The sequence below is a fragment of the Trematosphaeria pertusa genome (assembly GCF_010094035.1).
Source record: "Trematosphaeria pertusa strain CBS 122368 unplaced genomic scaffold BU26scaffold_6, whole genome shotgun sequence".
Lineage (NCBI taxonomy): Eukaryota > Fungi > Ascomycota > Dothideomycetes > Pleosporales > Trematosphaeriaceae > Trematosphaeria > Trematosphaeria pertusa.
Genome location: NW_022987217.1, coordinates 359,523 through 378,140, shown reverse-complemented (window position 1 = coordinate 378,140; position 18,618 = coordinate 359,523). Strand labels below are relative to the sequence as shown.

Sequence of the window (18,618 nt, the reverse complement as noted above, 5' to 3'; positions counted from 1 at the left end):
CTGAGTACATATACCGAACATTCTCCGAAAGCAGAAGGTTAATCTTTTGCTTCCACAGAAGGGTATCAGAGTCTATTTCGATCATGTCATTGATCGAGTTGAGCAGTCTGAGCGCTTTAGAGTCAGAGTACATGCCCTATTTGCGCCCTTCGAGGTTTCGAAGCCAGAAAAGAGGAATAGAATGTTCCTCTCCGTCGCCCAGGTCTCAGGCTGCCGACGTAGCCCACAGATAGGACCGGACTTCTTCGTTAGCTTTCCTACTCTATATCTGCATCCGTATCCGCATCGACATACCGGCCGTCTCTTGACCCGTCCATCTCCCCCTGTTTCCTCCCATCCCTGACCCGGCTAATCCCCAGTATTCAGCTCCAGATCAATCTGCACCCCATGGCTAATCCCATAGTCCGCCAAGCTCAACTGATCATGGAACGGCCGCTCTCCCTGTCTCTTCAACATAATCTCATGCACCGGCCTGCCTATCTTCGCCGCCACCATGGCTTTGAAGACTTTCACGGGGTCCGATGCTAAGCACGGGATCTGCGCTTTGGTACCGAGGCGGTCGTTGACGGTGACGATGATCATGGGTTCGCCGCCTGCGGTTGGGAGGGGCGCTGCTGGCGCGGCCGGCTTCTTTTCTTTGGGGTTGCTGGGGCGGTCTTTGTCTTCGCGTGGACGGCGGTCGCGGTCGTCGCGGCCGTCGCGGCGTCGATCTGAGTCCCTGTGCCTGTCGCGCCTGTCTCTGTCGCGATCTCTATCTCGAGGCCGGTCGTCGTCTCGTCTGTCTCGTCCGTACCCACGATCCCCATCGTCTCTCGGCCTGTACCCACGATCCCGCTCATCGCGCCCTCTGAAAGCCTCATATCCGCGGCGGTCGTCCCTGTCCCTGTCCCTGTCCCTCTCTCGGGGCTCATCCGCACCCCGGTCGTTCTTCTTCCATTTCAAGCCGGAGTAGTTCTTCGGTTTGCGAGGCGGTGGGCTTCGTCGTGGAGAGCGGGAGCGTGATCGAGCGCGCGAGTCTTTCTCTTTGTGGGCGGGGCTTCTCGAGCGTGACCTGGAGCGGGAACGAGCTGGTGCTCGGGCTGCGTCGGGTGACGGAGATGGCATTCTGCGAGGAGGTAGGAAGAGTCGCCCAAGCGTTCTTTGTTCGAGCGCCGCTTGTCGTGAAAGCTTCGACGAAGGTATGAAGCTTGAACTGAAACCAGTAAAGAGTACGAGGGAGTGATTGTGAATGATGTTTGATATTGCGACAGAAGAGAACAGCTGCGGCGGCTCGCTGAAGGTGGCAGCCACGGAAAGCTAGGAGCTCGGACCCCTCGCTACTTCCCGCCCGTAGGGCTGAAGCGCGTCATCCAGCTGGCTCGCAGCTCCCTGGCATAGCTTTAACACAAGTCCATAATGCCGTCATGGCGACCATAATCACCATCCTCCAACGCCTAGCTTCGCCGCCAAAGCAAACCCTCCGCACGCTTCAACCCACCCCCTCCACAGTTTCGTACACCGTTTCAACGCGCCCAGTCCCGAAGACGCTCCCGGCGATTCTGGGCTTCTATATAGGAATCCCGGTGCGCATATTGATTGGAATTGGGACATTAGTGGTGCTGTGGACGAAATGGCGCGTGAGCACGACGAAGTCAACGGGGCTACTGCTATGGATGTTCGGAAATGCGGGCAAGGAGCAACTTGTTAAAGTTGCAGACATGTCGCAATGGAGATATTTAGCTCCCGGAGCTCTCCTCGTTCTCTATCTAGTATTCCATCGAGGCTACACCGGTAAGCACCCCTTCCTCCGTCCCGCAGTGAGATTCACGCCCCCTAACTAACTCTCCGCAGAAGAATCTCTCACCGTGCTGCGCGGTCTCGGTCTCCAAACATCCACGGCGTCCTCGCTGTATCTTCGAACCCCGACCACACGCTTCATACCCACGACGAGTATCCAGGACATCTTCATACATGAGGCGTTCAGGGGATTTGAAGTACGATTTTATCTGGCGATCGTGGTCAAGAGCGAAGAAGAAGTTGTGGTTGTGTTTCCAAGGCTGCTGCCAAGGAGGGATATATTAGAGGAGGTTTGGAGAGGGGCGAGAGCGTGCTTGTATGAGGGGATGGCGGTGAAGAAGAGGGAGAAAGAGAAGGAAGGGGTGGAGTCGTAAAGATTGGAGATAGCAACGCTGAATATTGATCATTATAATACCCTTCTGAGGCGCTCCGAAGTCTAACAAAGCCCATAAGCAAGCAGTCTAAGAATCTGTGGTGCAATCGTACCTTCGCATCCGATTAGCCATCCTTCCAGCCTCATATTTTCGACCGTCTCGACGCCGTCTTCGAACTCATCCATGACCGAACATATAAGCAGTAGACATGCAGATACCAGCAGACATTGGCACGCATGGACAGGCCGCTCAATATCGATACCTCGTCGAATAGTCCTTCGGGCTGACCACCAAGCCGCGTCCCTTCTTCGCACCCCGATAGATGGTCTCGATGATGTCAATGAGCTCCTGCTTATCCTCAAGGACCCAGTTTAGCTTGTTGTTGTTACCGGTGCCGAAATCGCACATCATATCTGGCAGGCCATTAGCCTACATTCTTGACTCGGAACTGGCGGGGAGGGGAAATTCTTACGTTTGTTCCTGAAGAAGAACATGACCGTGCACGCATCGTAGAGCTCGTACATGGCCTTGAAGTCGGGTACTTCGTCGAGATCGCAGAGGTAGATTACCGCGAAATTCTTGACCTTATCCGCGATCTTGTAAAGAACCTGTCGACGTTAGCCTATGCTCCCAAAGGATGCAAATTCAGAGGCGTTTCTTACCTCATCCTGGCGCATGCAATCTGAGTCGTGATCGCGTCCGAACCGAATGACGACGAGCCGGTCCTCCTCGCTCAAGATCGCCTGGTCGACATGCCATCCGGTCCTCAGATGCGGAAGAACGACGGAACCCATTTTCCAAGCCTCGAGCCAAAGATCCAAGCTCTTTTGGTGAAAAGTCCGGTGAACTCCGGCGGGGGTGATTCCAAGCTCTTTGGGCTGGTCTTCAGCTAGAGTTGTGCGCTTCGCGGCAACTGCCCAGGTGTGTCTTCGGCCCAGGAGAGAGCGGTTCTTCGAGTAATCGGCGGCTATGCAGTAGGGAGACTCCGACGCTGCTTGCGAGCTGCAGGATTGTGAAGCATGAAGTCTTGGTAGAGGGAACAAAGATTTATGGGAAGGCAGCTATACTCGTGACTTCCAAGGTTCTGATCTGGAAGATTCGCCCCACCCTAAGCTTTTCGCAGACTAGCGCCATCCCGACCAAACTTCATGCCTAGATGTCTGAGCACCTCGATGGAGGACATGTCGGCGCATCCTTTTCTCCGTCACGTCCGTCTCTACGAGCAGAATATCCAATCTCTTCTCCATATCCACTGCGGCAACCCCTCACTTGGACCGATCGAGTGCCTAACGTGTCCAAGCGTCAGCCTCCCAGCCATTCTCGGCACCCCCCCTTCCCTCTTCTTCATGGACAGCGAGCAGTAAGACGTGGCATTAGAAGTGATTCAGTATATTGAACAGATTTGTTTGGTCTAGGATGAGCTCGTTAATGACCCTTACCTCCTAGGGACAGGGCTCTTACGGTGTGGAATTCTCCGGATAGAACGACGTGTGCAACAGCTACCCTAGAGGCCTTCGCGGGTGCGTACAATAGACAAGTTAATCTTACTTACTTATACGGCGAGCCCTTAGATCTGGAGAATTCCCTACCGCAAGAGACAGGGGTTGAGTATAAAAACTTTGAGGTACTTTCTTTATGCCTCACGGGGTGCCATCCGATGACATCCGCCTCCCTAAACAATGCTAACCCTGGTTTAGATAGAAGTAGCGCAAAAATTGAGGTGAGTTCATCCAGACTTGACCTCTAAAGTTTGAAGAGGGAGAGGAGGGCTGTTCCCGATAAACAGCCAATCAGGTGCCGTTACAGGAGCAGATCACTGGCTGCCTGAGCTGAACGACTTTTCAAATGAGCATAAACTACCCTTCCTCCCACTCCCAAGCCCGAACTTTTAGAAGATCATGCCCCAGCCAAGAGTATGCACCTTCTATACGCATTCGTCTCCCTTGCCAGTAGCGCGCCCCTTGAGTATACCTCCGCCCGGCGGGCCGCTCACGCGACTCGGCTACCGCATCCTATCTGTGGAATCGATGGCAATGCAGACTTCTACGGGTTAGGCATTCGAGTTGGTATCTACCTACAATGGATCTCTTCCCTCCTAGCGAACCGATACGTACCGGAAGCGATACGAAACCTTCTCATCACGAACACTATCTTTCTTCTCGCCGTAGCCATCGCTGCTGCTCAGGCCACAGCCACGCGAGACTTACGCAAGGCTGAATCACTTGCGCTTCAACACCTCTGTTTTGGGTTCCTCTTTACAGTCCTTACCGTATGGGGCTTCCGAATCCGCGCAAGGGTCAAGTCGTTAGGCGCAGCCTTCTCCCTAGCAGAGAAATCGTTTCGTCTGGGCCTCTCGGCTGCGATTTGCGGGTACGGAGTGTGGTTCTGGTTCGTGGGGAACAACAGCCTGTCCGTCGAATCCTGCTCGACCGTCACCTTCGTGTTAGGCAAAGTAGACACTCTCGGTCCCGTTCATTACTTCGGTACTAAGGCCCCGGTGTAGATAGCGAGAACTTATGCTAACTTGTGGGTAGTAAGCGCTCCCCTTATAGTTCAAGACACTTGCCTTGCATAGTATCTTAGTTGGCCTCTTGCTAATAGGCAATTCTTTGAATTTGTCTAATAACTGGTAATTGTGCCTCCCACGCAAAACAGCTTGCTAATTGTACCACCACCTTTAGTACCAGGTTCAATCCGTTGTTCTGCTCCTGGTGTACGGGTGGTTTGTGGTTCGGCACTGCTTCACCTGGGCCTTGTACGCCGTGAAATCGCTCCTCAACGCTTTAGTCCCAGCCATTATCCTTGCCCTCATTGACATGATTTGGGGCAATAACAGCAGTCCCCTGTCCACTATGCTCTTTCGCCGCTGGAGTCAGACGGCACCGCTGCGGTTTTGGCTCACTATAAACGGTAGGAGCGTCTCGCCTGAGTTCTCGGTGCCTACGAATATGCTTGACTTTCCGGTACTCAATAGCGTCATTCTATTCTGCTGGGGTACAGCACAGTTCTGGTCGCTTCTTATTTTCAAAAAGCCCGTTCCGCCCAAAGAGCCCCCCCTCCTGCGGTTTGATGTCAAATGGATTGAGACCCGGGTCCTACGACTGAAGTCTTTCCAAACGTAAGTACATGCAAACAATACTTTTCTATGCCTCTAATCTGAATGTAGGCGTATTGTCTGGGCCAACGTATTTGTAACTCTGAATCTGGCCTGCCTGCTATGGGGCATAGCAGCAACGGAGTGTACACTCTACTGGAATCGAGTATCCAACGTCTATTCAGTCACAAGCACTGGGCAGCTCATTCCTCTAATCATTGGCATCGCCAACTTCATCCAGATTACTTACACTATAATACTGCAAAAGTCGCAGCCTATCTTAACCGATATGTTGTTGGTTAGTATTTCGAGCTCCCATGGAAATTATTCTCAACAGATATCAGAACGCTTTCGTCAAATCCCGGGAAGAGCGGAAGGCTGTCGATGGCGACAAGCTGGAGCAGAACGATACCGCAGCCACCGCAGCCACCGCTGAATCGGACAGATACCCTTTAAAGGGAGGGTTCGAGGCGGTGTTCTGGAAGCAGACTCCGAGTCGGCGCCGGTCCATCGATAACCTTATGCCTACGCCATACTTACAAACAATGCGTCTCGGTGTATCGCCTCCAGACGTGGCAGCCATGGGTTTCCTAAGGACTAAGGATACTGCTACCAAGAGAAGGCACTCTCACTCAGGTTCACCCCTTGAACAGGTAAGTAATGCGGTCTTCTCAGGTCAGGGTAACGCTAATTCCGCTCTTAGTTCGAAATGTACGACGATAGTCTACTTGAAATTAGTCCACCCGATGACGGTCCACCTGAAACCGCATCTACGGACCCCGACACATCCCGGCCCGTCCAGCCTACTGTACTAAGGCAAAGAAGTCGACTCCCCGGAGCCCTGCTTGGGGCATGTGTCAAAGTCGCCCAAATGATCCTCCTTTCCTTCGTCAAGAAATCCGACGCATTAGCGATGGTGAAGAACATCATGAAGTTTCCCGAGGACTTTGGGGGCTCAGACAGTGTTTCGGAAACTAATATTGATCAACATCGACCCGGAAGCAGGGGCGCCAGAAGCTCTATGAGCACAACCGAAAATATATTCTTGGGTCTGCATCAAAATACGTCCCTCAATCAACACCCGCATCGGCGTCAAACTGCTTCGCAGAGGACATCCCAGAACGCGTCTCAAACCTCATCTGCCCATCCGTCATTAAGTCGCCCTCCGCATCAGCGTCAGACCAGTTCACGGACCACACCTCGAGATGCGTCGCCAATCTTAGCTCCCCACCCATCCCTAGCTACCTCCATCTCGAGTCCTCCCACCAGCCCTTCTGTCAAGCCCCTTCCTTCACAAAATTGGGGTCCGCACCTCGCCTACACACCACCCCATCTCCCAGAACCCTCGACTTATCCCCGCGGACCCCTCCGCACCCTCCTCCGCCTCCTCGGCACAGCAGCGGGCGCTTCCATGCCCGAGAGCCCCCAGCTCAGCGCCACAGCGGCCAACTTCTCCGACATGCTCGCGGAGCTTGGCGACATATGGCGCGAGCGGCGCGAAGGGAAGATTACGCGGGAGGAGCAGGATGAGCTTTTTGGGGACTGGATGGAGGAGTTTAGGAGGGATTACTTGGAGCAGTTTTGGCATGTATTTAGTGGGAATGCGGAGGATTTGGCGGTTCTTGAGCGAGTGGTGGCTACTGTGCTCGAGAAGGAGTGGGGCGTGAGGGAGGCCAAGGGGAAATGGAGGGACGCATAGTATCCTTAGGGTTGTACTTAAACATGCTTTTCTATATATTCTAGACACATTCTAGACCTTACTCAGGAGAGAGCACACGAGATTCAAAAAGTTAACGTCCCGCGGTTCGATATCACAAACTACAAACATCATTGGTATTGAGATACTCGTCTCGGGGCGGCGGACACCGATCTTAACTCGGGATCCAAAAATGACAAGAAATGTGGTGAAAATCGAAGATCTTTGCATTCATGGCTCCTAGCTGCGAACAGAGGTATTCGCATCGTACCTAACACGAATGTTCCATCCATACCACAGGATGAACTATGTGCATCGAAATAGCGGAAAGGGCCCCGGGAGAGGCTTGAAGACAACACTGTGTCCACGAGAGTGATGATGTTGTCCCACTTCTCACAATCCACCGTCTTTATCCGTTACGTCTGATTCACGAACGCCGCGATAGGTAGGCATCCGGCAAACATACCAAGCAGATATCCCTTGTTGACTGGCCCCATGCCCGTCATACTCTGGCGCGTGAAGTAGCGCTGCACATCAGTGGCGCGTGCCCTGCCCATTTGATTTGAATCGCGAAGATACCGAATGAGAGCGCCCACATATCGTCGCTCAGCGCTGGCACGACGCTTTGAGATTCCGTACAAATCTTGAGCGGGGCGCCTCCAGGCCGCAGCCATTGCGTTCTGCTCCAAGGAGTACAGCCGGACCAGATTCGCCTTCGCTCGGCGCAGCTCAACCGCTTGGCCTACAAGGAAGTGCGGAACATCCCTAGCGGCTGACATATTCTAAAAGGGTGGAGAAAATACACATTAGCGCAATCACTAAGGAGGGCAAGGGGTAATCATGCAAAACCACCCACAAAGGTCTTCAACTGATGGTCAGGATTGCAGCATGCTGAAGAACGTGTAAAAACCCACGTACCTTCCTCATATAGACTCTTGAGGCCGGTCCCACATAGGAGCGATAGTATGTAGAACGCGCAGCCGCTAGACGCCTATGAGACACGCGAGCGACGGCGTCGTCCATAATCATGTCGACGATATCAACGCCTAGAGTGCATGTTAGGTTGTTGCGCGAGATTGCCGCATTTTGGACGCCAGCTCCTGTGGGCAGCCTAGCTAAACGAGTACAGGACGAGAGGATCAACCTGTTTCTCCTTTACCCTGCTGTAGTCCCAGGCTGGGTCATGTTCCACCGAAGCTGGCGCCTTGTATACGCGTATGGGGCCAACTTACCTCGCGGTGACTCACGCTCTTCGTCGAGAAGACCATTCGCCCTTGCACACAGGTCGTCGATCTCCCGCCGTCGATAGCCCTTGCGGACAAGAGCTTCACGATACTCATACATAAGAACATCGATGACGTCTCGCAACCGTCAGTAGTCCGTTTCCCTCGAGGAAGCTTGCGATAAACAGTAGTAACTCACCCACTCCTTCGTCTTTTGCTTTAGCCATGCGGAAGCGAACGCCTGCGTGCTTGCGGGAGGTATCTAGCAGGAAGGAGCTCGTGGCTGGTAGCCGAGATGGAGCATGCAAAGTCTGACTGTGCAGTCTAGTACATTGGATAGTCGAGCATGAGCTTCCAGCGTCCTTGCTAGCCGGTCAATCTGTCAGATGGTGAGGCCGAAGGCTGGCAGTGATAGTAAAAAACTCAAAATGGAAGTAAACAGCTTGGAGCGAGGGCAAACGACTGGAAATGAGAAGAAACAGCTGGAAGAGGGTAAACAGCTTGACGCGAGAGTAAACAGCCAGAATGAAAACAAACAGCTAGATGCGAGGTAAACAAGTGCAAGTGAGAGTAAACAAGTGCAAGTGAGAGTAAACAAGGGAAAGAGTGACGCAATTCTGCTTTCGGGACCCACGAGCGATTATTCCATACCAAAGCGGAGTAGATAGGATTGAGTTGTGGTCTGTTAGAGGGGCATGTTTGGATGTACGTTCTGGAGGCAAGTCCTTCAGGTCGTTCATCCAGGCTTTCGAGGGAGACAGAATGCGAAGACTTTCAAGAGATGGAGACCAATGGATGAGAAATGGACAGGTAGAAGACCAAAATTCTGATATACAGACCACCATCTACGCCAGCCGGAGAGAGCCCATGCATAGAAAGTACATAGAACATTACATAGTGTCACCTCAAAATACAGAAATGTAGTTGCCGATCCGCTCTTTCTGGTTCTGCGCGATACACTCGGCTATCCAGGTGATGTTGCGGATTTCCTATAAGCAGTCAGAAGCGACTCGATGCGAAGACTCGACACAAACACACCTGTTCTCGTAGCTTGACCCAGGCATAAACAACGGCATGCGTGAATTGCCTGGTAAATGCCAACTTCGAAATCTCCATCTCTTTCTGGTAGAACAAGTCTTCCAGACTGCGAGTCTCTCCTCCTACGCCGCCCGCCATGTTACCAAGGCCGCCGCCACCACCACCGCTGAGACCGGTTTGGTCGAAGAAGGTCTTGTAGTCGGCGACGCTCTCGACGGCGATGCGGACACCCTCGACGTCGTCTGCCCTTGACAGCATCAACGTACCCTCTGGATGGAGCCGGCCGAAGTTGGGGTAAAGCTTCTTCCGATCTGCCTTGGACAGCTCCGTGCCGAACGAGTTGAGCGTGATGTTGATGCTCCTGCGGTCTGCCTCGAACTCCAAAACCTCAGACATGACTTCCGCCGTGGGCGTGCCAGCTACCTCTGGTGTTGAGTTGACCCAGTTGTAGAAGTCTTCGAGGTAGTTCTTGTAGAGGGTGTTTCTGATGATCTCGATGTTCAGCTCGTCCAGATCCTGGTGGCTGAGGGATCCTTTGAAGTAGGGCGCAAGCGGCGTCTCGATCAAGACAGAATTGTACAGCTCCTCGATGTTGGTCGCCACGCAGAGCACGGGCATCGTCTCGAACCAGCCAAGTGGGTGGCATCTCTCGAGCAGCTCGCGGGTATCTCGCTCGTGGAGGGTGCCCGTTATCAGCAGCGCAACGTTGTCGATCATGTATCCGTAGGTTAGGTACTCCATGAACTTGGAGAGCGAGCCCGTCGCATTCGCCTGGAGATAGCGGAACTCGGCCACGAGCTTCTCCGTCGTCTTGCCGGCCAGCGCAGATGTCGATGGGTTAGGCGGGAGCGCCGCGAGGAAATCGCCGTAAGCGGGGGAGAGCTGCAGCTTGACATCTACAGGGCGGAGTCAGCAGCCTACTATGGGGGAGCGCATCGCAGACGCACCATCGATGGTCTCGCACTGCGTCAGGTTGTTGTAGTTCTGGCTGGTGAGGAGGGCATTGCGATAGCCGCGCACGATGCCCTCGATGTAGCTGCAGACGCGTTAGCTTGGGACTGCGGGTAGCAGCGCACCAGCGCACCAGCGTACCCGTATTTGACATTGTAGAAAAGGCCCTCCATGATGCGTGAGTGCAAGCCTGGCTGCGGAGGCCGAAGCGGCTCGAGCGTGGTCGCTGTCATGGGAACGGCGGTTGCCGTGCCAAGGCGGAGCCGGCGTGGTTGTTCCGCGCAACCGCGCCAAGCCGCAGCCGGCCATTTGAGCGGGCTCCAGCGCGACTTCAACCTCATCCTCTACACCACACTCCACACTCGCAAGTGCAGCCACGCCACAACACACCTGCAACCGCACCCCACGTCCGACCGCAAGTCGACTCTTCCAACCTGTAAGTCACCGCCCGAGGCCATTGGCACACTGAGACTGACTGTTCTCGCAGCAACTCCGATGGCGGTCAACACCCGCCGCGGCGGTGCCTCTGCGCCCGCTGCCGCCCACGCGCCCGCCCAGCCTCTGCACACGCAGCGCGCTACCCGACGCAAGGCAGCAGCAGCAACGGCCCCTACCGAGACGGTCGCGACAAAGCGCCGGCTCCGCTCCGCCAAAACCGGCAACTCGCCACTGCGCCAGCTTTCCACCCCGCAGAAGCGCCCGAAAAAGTCGACCAAGGCACGCTCTCCCGAGGCCGAGCCCCAGGCAGAGGCAGAGGCCGAGCACACCACCGACAGCGACGATGATGACCCGGGTGCGGGCATCTACTTCCAGTACCACAAACTTCAGAATCGTAAGCCGTCTGAGCTCTCCTATTTGGAATTGAGGTTGAGGAACGAACTCGCCGACGCCGCTGAGCGTTCAGCCTCTGCCCTGGTTGAGACCTCTGTCCCTTCTCAGAGCCTTGCCCGAGTTGCGAGCCCTATCACTTCTCAGAGCCTTGCCCGAGTTGCATCCCCTATCCCTTCTCAGAGCCTTGCCCGGGTTGCAACCCCTACCCCAGTCAAGACCCTTGCCCAAGTTGAGCGCCCTGCTCTGACCCAGAGCGGCACACAGACCGAGGAAGAGGAGGACCCCAGGGATGCAAAGATAATTGAGCTCCAGGGTCAGGTCAACTGGGTTGAGGGTACCATGACGTTGCTCAACACCATTATGTTTGGTTCGTCCGGTCAGGATGAGACTAAGAGTTTTTATCCAGATTCCCACCCCGCCAACTCCCCAGCAGTCACCGAGCCCTCTCACCACCCATCGCCGAAAGGTACTGAGGATGCCAAGGCTCTGCTTCGCTTCGTCGAAGCGAGTGCCCGCCCAGCTCCTCAGCTTGAGTGGACCTGGGGCGCCCGAGCTGACGAGCCAATGCCGGACCCCGAGCCTGAGCCCGAGCTTGAGCCCCAATCAGAGACGGCACCAGAGGAAGCTCAAGACGAACCGGCAGATACGGAAGAGCCTGCGGTGAACGCCCCAACTACCCCATCTCAGCCGACTCCAAGCAAAGAGGGTATCATTGGCCGTATCTTCTCCACCCTCAGGGCTCCTTTCGCCTCGCGTTCGGCCACTCCAACACAGGCATCCGCGCCGTCCTCCCCAGTCCCAGACGCGCTTACTATGACCCTGACTCCGACCCCGACTCCAGTTGGCGAGTCCCCCAACAAGTCTGCCAACAAGTCCAAGAGGAAGCGAGGATCAACGGACCACCGCCAATCCATGATCAACGCTATTGTCGAGAGCGTCAACGACACCGCTGAGCGTGATAATGCCAAGACCTGGGCGGAGAATGTCCTCGCCAAGCTCCCTCTGGACTCTGCCATCCTTGGTGAGAAGCGCAAGCGTTTGGAGGTTGGAGCAGTGACGGTCAACGACCTGAAGATTCTCCCCGGCACCAAGCCATGGAAGTCAGGTTACGGTTTCGACGATGATATCAACATGCTCGATGATGAGGACCCGGCTCCTGCCTGGGCGGTCCTATATGATATGCTGATTGAGGAAGAGAGTGAGCGTCCGGCTAAGAAACAAAAGGCTGCTCATGAAGTCACCACCGACGAAGTCCCATCTCTCAACGAGAGCTTCGCCTCAACTGCTGGCGACTCATCCCCTCCCAAGGTCGTGAATACGCATGGCAAGTCATCCTCGCTGCTGGATGTCCAACCTCGCCCTTCTTACGTTGCATCCCCCATGTTCGGTGGTCCAGTCATCCACCGGGAAGGCGGCAATGTCTTCGGCGAGCTTCATGGACAAGATACCGTTGAGCCTCAGCAGACACCTCCAAGCAATGGTGTCCCTGCCAAGACTACCGTCTTTGGCTCATTCTCTGTACCGGATGATTCTGACTCTGATGAGGAAGAAGACACCAATGGGCCACCCGCCTCTTTATGGACCCAGCAGCCGCCGCCTGCACCTGTGCCGGCTCATGCTTCCCTGCCGACCCCATTTGGCGCTAGCCAATCGATCCCTCTGACTCAGGCTCCTTTCTTCGCCTCCACCTCCCAGCCTATGGATGAGGTTCAGCGCGCTCGTGCTAAGGCCTTGAAGCACACTCCCGCTAAGCCGAGTCGTCTCCGCGAGATCCATGTGCCTTCCCCGAGCCTCAAGTCCGATGCTGGTGACGCGACCATGCTTACAGCTTCCCCCATCGCGAGCTTTGACCTTACCGAGCCGGCCTTCGACGATATGCCCGATGCCGTCTCTCTTGGACTTTCTGCCGATGTCGAAGCGGATATTCTTGCCCGACTCCCGGCTGAGGTCGGTGCCATGGAGTGGGATGAGCCTGTCCTTACCTTCTCAGATGACGAGACCACAAGCGACTAAACTCTCGGCCCTACCCCTAACGCATCGATGTACGACGCCACGACTGTTTTCTCTCACGGACTTTCCCTTTTGTACACTACCCTGTCTCTATTTTGGTCCTGGCGTTGATAGACGGACGGCCTCTTTGCACCTCATTGCATCCGGCATACCCATGGTCTCACGAGCATCAGTGTCTTGGTGTCTCCCTTGTTTAATGACTCACGATTGCATGAGCACTTCGGCGCTCCAAAAGTTTGCTTGTTTCCGGCGCCACGGCGGCTTGTCTCGCACGACCTTTTTGGGCTGCTACCCATGATACCCGATTTCCTTGGACGGTCTGTTGGCGAATAGTCAGAAGGATTGGGTGGTTTTTGTGTGAGGACATTGTATTCGTCCGAATTTTTAATGGTGGGTAATGACGGTCGACGGTATTTTCTTGAGAAGTCTTGTTGTGGAGATTTCTTTGGGCTTGCTCCGCCATCCGCCTCCCCGCCCCTTCATCGCGGCTTGAGATTTCCGTAGGGTTGTAGGCCTTCGCGGGCCTCCCCTTTGGATTTCAATATAGCCAGGTGAAGGGGTGGGTTGTAGGCGAGGCATTAGCATTTCGACTGGATACTTTCCGCTCTTGTCTTCTTGTATTTTCTTTCTCTCTGTATTGTATGTTTAGACTTTGGCGGGGTCTTTTGACCCGTTTTGACGCCTGGCACGGGTTGCCACGGCCTGTCTGTAACCAGTAAATGATTTGAATCAAGACTGATAGAATAATCCGCTGCGTGCTCTGCCTGAATGTGATGTTAAGGTTCTGACAATCCGACTTTGCCTGTTATAGAAGATGGGAATGAGCATTGGGATTCCGCTATACCTGAATTCTACCTGGAAGGAGTCGTGTTTCGAGCATGTCGCCTAGCCGGAACGGCCTCTGTACAACCTTTTACTTCTTCTAAAGCCACTGTTATCAGAGCGGACAAGGTTCCGCTCTAGTTCCCACTCACTCTAGTGCGTTAACCTGAAGCGTTCGTATTTCTGGATCCCTGATTCACATCTTCCCCCCTCTCTCAATCTGAGACTAGGGACATCGCGGATAGATCTCCTTTCACCTTGCCTCTGTCATGGCTGATTGTCTCTGTGCATGACGGATATGAGCTAGATAGTCCTAGAGAGCATTGGTTGATGGGGCTTACCATAGACATGCGTGACCTTGGTTTTGGGCGTCGGGAGGCGTACGTGAGGAGGGTGCGCAGCAGATGAGCAGATTTGGATTTATGGGGAGATTCGGCTCTCCAGTGACATGGAGGGCCTTTAGAGCTTATAGTGCGATGGATTCAGGAGCCGATACGGTCACCAGGGATGGAAAGTGGGAGCTGGACGAGGGGATACGTATGCCGAGGTATTCATGTCAATGCTTTACATAGTATGCTAGTATACGTAGTTATTTACAGCTATTAAGGCTAGGTAGGATAGACTCGAGAATTGATGTTGCCTACTCTTCTCCTCTGCCGGCGCCCTCCGCTTCATGGGACTAAAATATATGTAAACCCGTATCCACTACTAAACGTTCTACGATTTCTTGGCAAGGAAAATTAACAAGAATCTACGAGTTTTTCTTAAATAACTAAGCAAAACCTTAATATTTTTATATAAAAATTTATATATAACGTACTTTACCAGCGAACGCCCCACACCACCGAACGTCCCAAAAATGCCAAGCCCCCACCAAATGCCACCATCTTATTCAGATTGCTCCAACTCCGAGCTGCTTGAGATAAATCTGGATAAGCTATCCGACTTATCTGTATCGTCTTTAACTACCTGGCACGTTCGCGCGTTGTGCCCTGGCTTACCGCAGCGTCCACAGCGTCGCTGAGCTGGCTGGCCGTCGCGTGCCACTACCCCTTCGCGCCGCTTCTTACCCTTATTCTGATCCGCAGCCTCCCTTTGAGCGACCAGCTGCAAGCCAGCTTTAATCGTAAGGGTATCCCCTTCCTAAATCCACTTTCTTTTGCGCGAATTACGCTCCTTTTTCTGTGCGTTGGCCGCTTAAAGCTAGGCGACTTTAGACTCTACAAGCACCAGCCGATGCGCTATTAGCTTATTGCCTTTCTTAAGCTAATTAAGTAACTTAACAATATAAGTTAGTAACAAATTAAAGTGCTACGTAATCTTTCTCTAAATTAGAGTTAATTACAACTTTAATTTAGTAGAATTACTAGGTGTTTTACACTTCTAGGTAGTAGCATTATTAGTAGAGAGTATTAGCATACGTAATTAAACTTTAAGCTTTAATACTACTAAATCTAGGTTAAATAGAACTAAGCTAGCGCCTCTAAATTCTACTCTAATATTGTTATCTATAATTAACGCGTAAAAAGCTACGTAAAACGTAGGTAGAAACTTAGTTTTTATAACGTAGTTAATATAGCTACGTATTAGAATCTTAACTTAGTAGCTATATACTATCTTTAATAGTAAGAAGTAGCTAACGTTAAGTAGCTATAGAAGGTATAATAAATATACTAGTATATAGAAAGCTATAATTTTATTCTTCTTATAGTACTATTAGAATTTAATAGAGCTATAGCTTTTATAGCTATCTAAAATTAGTAGATAATATACACCTATAACGCAACTCTTAGTATACGTGTTAAAGTGCTTTAACTATATAATACTAACTTTATTTATTATCTAGCTACTTTTAGAGATAGCTATAACCTAGTTATATAATAGCTAGCTACCTTTATACTACGCTAAGAGGTAGTTCTTACTTATAATAATAAGAAATAGTAGAACCTATATATTACCTACTACTCTTACTATTATAATTACTAAAATCTACTCGTAATTATCTAGTTAAAGGCTCTTTAGTTACAATTATCTCTTAGAGCTAGTAACTACTATCTAAGGTAATATTATTTCTATTATAAAGCTAGATTCGTTAAAATTATACGTATCTTTATTAGTAATACTATACTTTACCTTTATATTACCTACTAGGTTAAACTACGTCTAAATAATTATAGAATCTTCTTACTTTACTCTCTAATAGTTATACCTATAATTAAGCTATATTTTAAGCTCTAGATAGCGCGTAATAAAGCGGTTTAGCTAGTTCTTACCTATAACCTTTCTCTTCTACTTAGTAAGTAGCTAATTAGCTATATCTTAAATAGTAGCAAGCTAGAGGGTAAATTCTTACGCGTCTAGGTTAAGTATATAGTTAATTATTATCTACTCTTTATTTATAGTAAGCTTTGTTAAATTAGATATCTTTTCGCGTTTTTAAGTTACTCTATTATATTAATAGCAGACTTTCTTCTATAGTACGTTATAGAGAGCTATAGCGCGTTGTAAGCTTAGCTCTAAGTTTTACTAAATAGTCTAAAGCGTAAGCTATATCTAGAATTTATCTAAAGTTAATTAGGCGTTTATAGAGAGCTTTATAATTAAGATAGTAGTATTTAGTAAGAGCTTAGTATTTTTAGAGCGTTTAGTAGTATAGAGCGTTTACTAGTAAAGTACGTTAACGTACTTTATTATTAAACCGTCTATATTATTAAACTGCCTATATTATTAAACTATTTATATTATTAAACTATCTATATTATCGAACTATCTATATTATTAAACTATTTATATTATTAAACTACCTATATTATTAAACTATCTATATTATTAAACTATCTATATTATTAAACTATCTATATTATCGAACTATTTATATTATTAAACCGTCTATATTATTAAACTATCTATAATTTCTTAGTAACTATAATAGTCTAGTTTAGAGATTTACCTTAGGTTATATAACCTTAAGTTACGTAACCTTATTATATAACCTAGCCTAAGCGCCTTAGCGCTTAGTACCTCTATATATAGAGCCTCTTAGAGTATTCTTCTACTTCTTACCTTTAGATAGCTAAATTTAATCTAATCTACTCTACTAGTATCTTTTATTCTTATAGCTTATAGAGATAGTACTACCTATAGCTAACTTACCTAGCTAGGTATTCTAGAGGCGCTTATAGTAGTAGAGACTATAGACTTAGCTTTTATATTATCTAAAGGTTAATACCTCTTTAGCTAAAGATAATAGTATAATATTAGACTAAACTAAGTAGCCTTATAAGAAGCGTTTACTAATAGCTATACTAAGAATTAGAGCTATAAGAGTCTAGTTACTTACTCTAAGCGCTATATAAGACTACTAGTAGATCTAGTTAGTAGTAGAAAAAATACTACTAGTAATAAGCTAAAGAGAGCTATAAGAGCTCTATATATAGAAGAACTTTTATAGAACTTCTACGTATAAAAACTCTCTCTTATTTTAAAAATTAATAATTCTCTACTCTACTAGTAGAGTTAATAATTAGCTACTCTACTAGTAGTATATACTCTTACTTCTTAAATAAAAAGCTATACCTAAGTTAGACTACTTAAATACTATAGGTAAACTCTTATAAAGTAACTCTAGAAGTAAGACTCTAGTTTTATAGTACTCTTTTACCTCTATAATTCTTAAATTCTAGGTAGAGAACCTGCTAGCTAGTTACTTAAAATAATATTATTATTGCAAAGCGCTTATTTAACAATATAATATAATATAATAACTAATAAGAATTAGAATAATAACTTTAAATAGAAGCTAGTATAGCTACGCTAGAGCTTAGTAATATCTAGGTTATTAGTAGTAGATAGCTCTTATATACTCTCTACCTCTAAAAAGAAGCTCTAAGAGCTTTTTCTAGAAAAGCTAGATAAAATTATTAATAAATTAGTTAGCTAATTACTTATACACTAGATACTTAAATAATAAATCTATATATATTACTAGATTACTACTAACGTACTTACTAAAGAAGATACTATATATAGAGAGTATTAGAATTTATAGTAGAAAAAAGCTACTACTTTAGTAAAGATTTAATAGCTATAAGTATAACTATAATTCTACTCTAGAAGCTAAATACTATCTACTCTATTAACTTAACGCGTAATACGCTTTATAAATTAAATACTACGTATACGTAAGTCTAGCGCGTTACTACTAGAAGACTCTATTTTAGATTTTTATCTAACTACGTATACGCCTACTATACTACTAGTAACTAAGTAATATTTAGAGAGCTAAATAAGGCTTTCTACTAAGTTTCTAGACTCTCTATTACTATTAGATAGTAAGGTTATTATCTTTAAGTAATAGAGAGATAGCTTATAAGATAAGCTTTAAGCTAATTATAACTAGTACCTAGAAGAGATAGCTAAGAATACTAAGAAAACTATTATAGTATATATATATACGTAGATAGAAGAAAATACGTACTAGACTCTTATTATAAGCTATTCTCTTAACTAAGACTAAGACTTACTTTTATAAGAGAAGGTAAGAGGTATACTTTAGGCTTAGATCTTTAGTAATAAAGAGGTAGAGGTAATAATACTATAAATTACAAGTCTCTATAGTAATTTAATAAATAAAGTAATAACTATAAGAAGCTATAAGAAGTAAGCCTCTTCTAGTTATATATATATACTATCTTAGCTAGATTAGGTACTAAGACTCTAGCTTCTATAGATTCTCTAGATTAGAGCTAATTACTTAGATTAGTTCTAATCTATCTAATCTATCTAATCTATCTAATCTATCTA

At 48.8% G+C, this 18,618-nt stretch overlaps 7 protein-coding genes across 7 annotated transcripts; 3 read left to right on the top strand and 4 right to left on the bottom strand.

Moving 5' to 3' along the window:
* Positions 1-348: 348 nt before the first annotated feature.
* Positions 349-582, bottom strand: BU26DRAFT_425816 (ubiquitin-like protein; the record flags this gene model as incomplete). Its single annotated transcript, XM_033823643.1, has 1 exon — positions 349-582. The coding sequence occupies one exon, from the start codon at positions 580-582 to the stop codon at positions 349-351; it is 234 nt and encodes a 77-aa protein (XP_033684713.1).
* Positions 583-1,403: 821 nt separating this feature from the next.
* BU26DRAFT_593057 (uncharacterized protein) lies at positions 1,404-2,356 on the top strand (the record flags this gene model as incomplete). The annotated part of the gene is made up of 3 exons (XM_033834861.1): positions 1,404-1,592; positions 1,674-1,770; positions 1,831-2,356. 3 exons carry the CDS (start codon positions 1,404-1,406, stop codon positions 2,148-2,150), a joined length of 606 nt encoding a protein of 201 aa, XP_033684712.1. The 3' UTR covers positions 2,151-2,356.
* BU26DRAFT_288086 (4A/4B type thioredoxin-like protein) lies at positions 2,313-3,030 on the bottom strand. The gene is made up of 3 exons (XM_033821595.1): positions 2,813-3,030; positions 2,623-2,758; positions 2,313-2,563 (listed from the first exon to the last, which is right to left on the bottom strand). Exons 1-3 carry the CDS (start codon positions 2,942-2,944, stop codon positions 2,400-2,402), a joined length of 432 nt encoding a protein of 143 aa, XP_033684711.1. The 5' UTR covers positions 2,945-3,030; the 3' UTR covers positions 2,313-2,399.
* A 1,035-nt stretch (positions 3,031-4,065) lies between these two features.
* Positions 4,066-6,943, top strand: BU26DRAFT_563602 (uncharacterized protein; the record flags this gene model as incomplete). Its single annotated transcript, XM_033833183.1, has 5 exons — positions 4,066-4,602; positions 4,832-5,268; positions 5,317-5,542; positions 5,589-5,897; positions 5,948-6,943. The coding sequence occupies 5 exons, from the start codon at positions 4,066-4,068 to the stop codon at positions 6,941-6,943; spliced, it is 2,505 nt and encodes an 834-aa protein (XP_033684710.1).
* Positions 6,944-7,310: 367 nt separating this feature from the next.
* BU26DRAFT_287978 (uncharacterized protein) lies at positions 7,311-8,776 on the bottom strand. Its single transcript, XM_033821594.1, has 4 exons — positions 8,363-8,776; positions 8,173-8,301; positions 7,859-7,986; positions 7,311-7,722 (listed from the first exon to the last, which is right to left on the bottom strand). The coding sequence occupies exons 1-4, from the start codon at positions 8,388-8,390 to the stop codon at positions 7,357-7,359; spliced, it is 651 nt and encodes a 216-aa protein (XP_033684709.1). The 5' UTR covers positions 8,391-8,776; the 3' UTR covers positions 7,311-7,356.
* Positions 8,777-8,793: 17 nt separating this feature from the next.
* BU26DRAFT_518273 (ATPase, V0 complex, subunit D) lies at positions 8,794-10,327 on the bottom strand (the record flags this gene model as incomplete). The annotated part of the gene is made up of 4 exons (XM_033828772.1): positions 8,794-9,152; positions 9,202-10,097; positions 10,149-10,237; positions 10,294-10,327. Coding segments are annotated over 4 exons (1,103 nt in total), but the record flags the coding sequence as incomplete, so codon positions are not given.
* A 174-nt stretch (positions 10,328-10,501) lies between these two features.
* BU26DRAFT_287951 (uncharacterized protein) lies at positions 10,502-13,091 on the top strand. Its single transcript, XM_033821593.1, has 2 exons — positions 10,502-10,588; positions 10,640-13,091. The coding sequence occupies exon 2, from the start codon at positions 10,648-10,650 to the stop codon at positions 12,994-12,996; it is 2,349 nt and encodes a 782-aa protein (XP_033684707.1). The 5' UTR covers positions 10,502-10,588; positions 10,640-10,647; the 3' UTR covers positions 12,997-13,091.
* Positions 13,092-18,618: the final 5,527 nt, after the last annotated feature.

Excerpts from the sequence above, each read along its gene's own strand:
- BU26DRAFT_288086 (XM_033821595.1), bottom strand. The coding sequence starts at position 2,944 with ATGGGTTCCGTCGTTCTTCCGCATCTGAGGACCGGATGGCATGTCGAC. Across the intron at positions 2,759-2,812 it reads ATTGCATGCGCCAGGATGAG|GTTCTTTACAAGATCGCGGA; the intron begins GTAAGAAACGCC and ends TAACGTCGACAG. Across the intron at positions 2,564-2,622 it reads GTTCTTCTTCAGGAACAAAC|ATATGATGTGCGATTTCGGC; the intron begins GTAAGAATTTCC and ends ATGGCCTGCCAG.
- BU26DRAFT_287978 (XM_033821594.1), bottom strand. The coding sequence starts at position 8,390 with ATGGCTAAAGCAAAAGACGAAGGAGTGG. Across the intron at positions 8,302-8,362 it reads AGCAAAAGACGAAGGAGTGG|ACGTCATCGATGTTCTTATG; the intron begins GTGAGTTACTAC and ends GACGGTTGCGAG. Across the intron at positions 7,723-7,858 it reads CAAGAGTCTATATGAGGAAG|AATATGTCAGCCGCTAGGGA; the intron begins GTACGTGGGTTT and ends CCACCCTTTTAG.
- BU26DRAFT_287951 (XM_033821593.1), top strand. The coding sequence starts at position 10,648 with ATGGCGGTCAACACCCGCCGCGGCGGTGCCTCTGCGCCCGCTGCCGCC.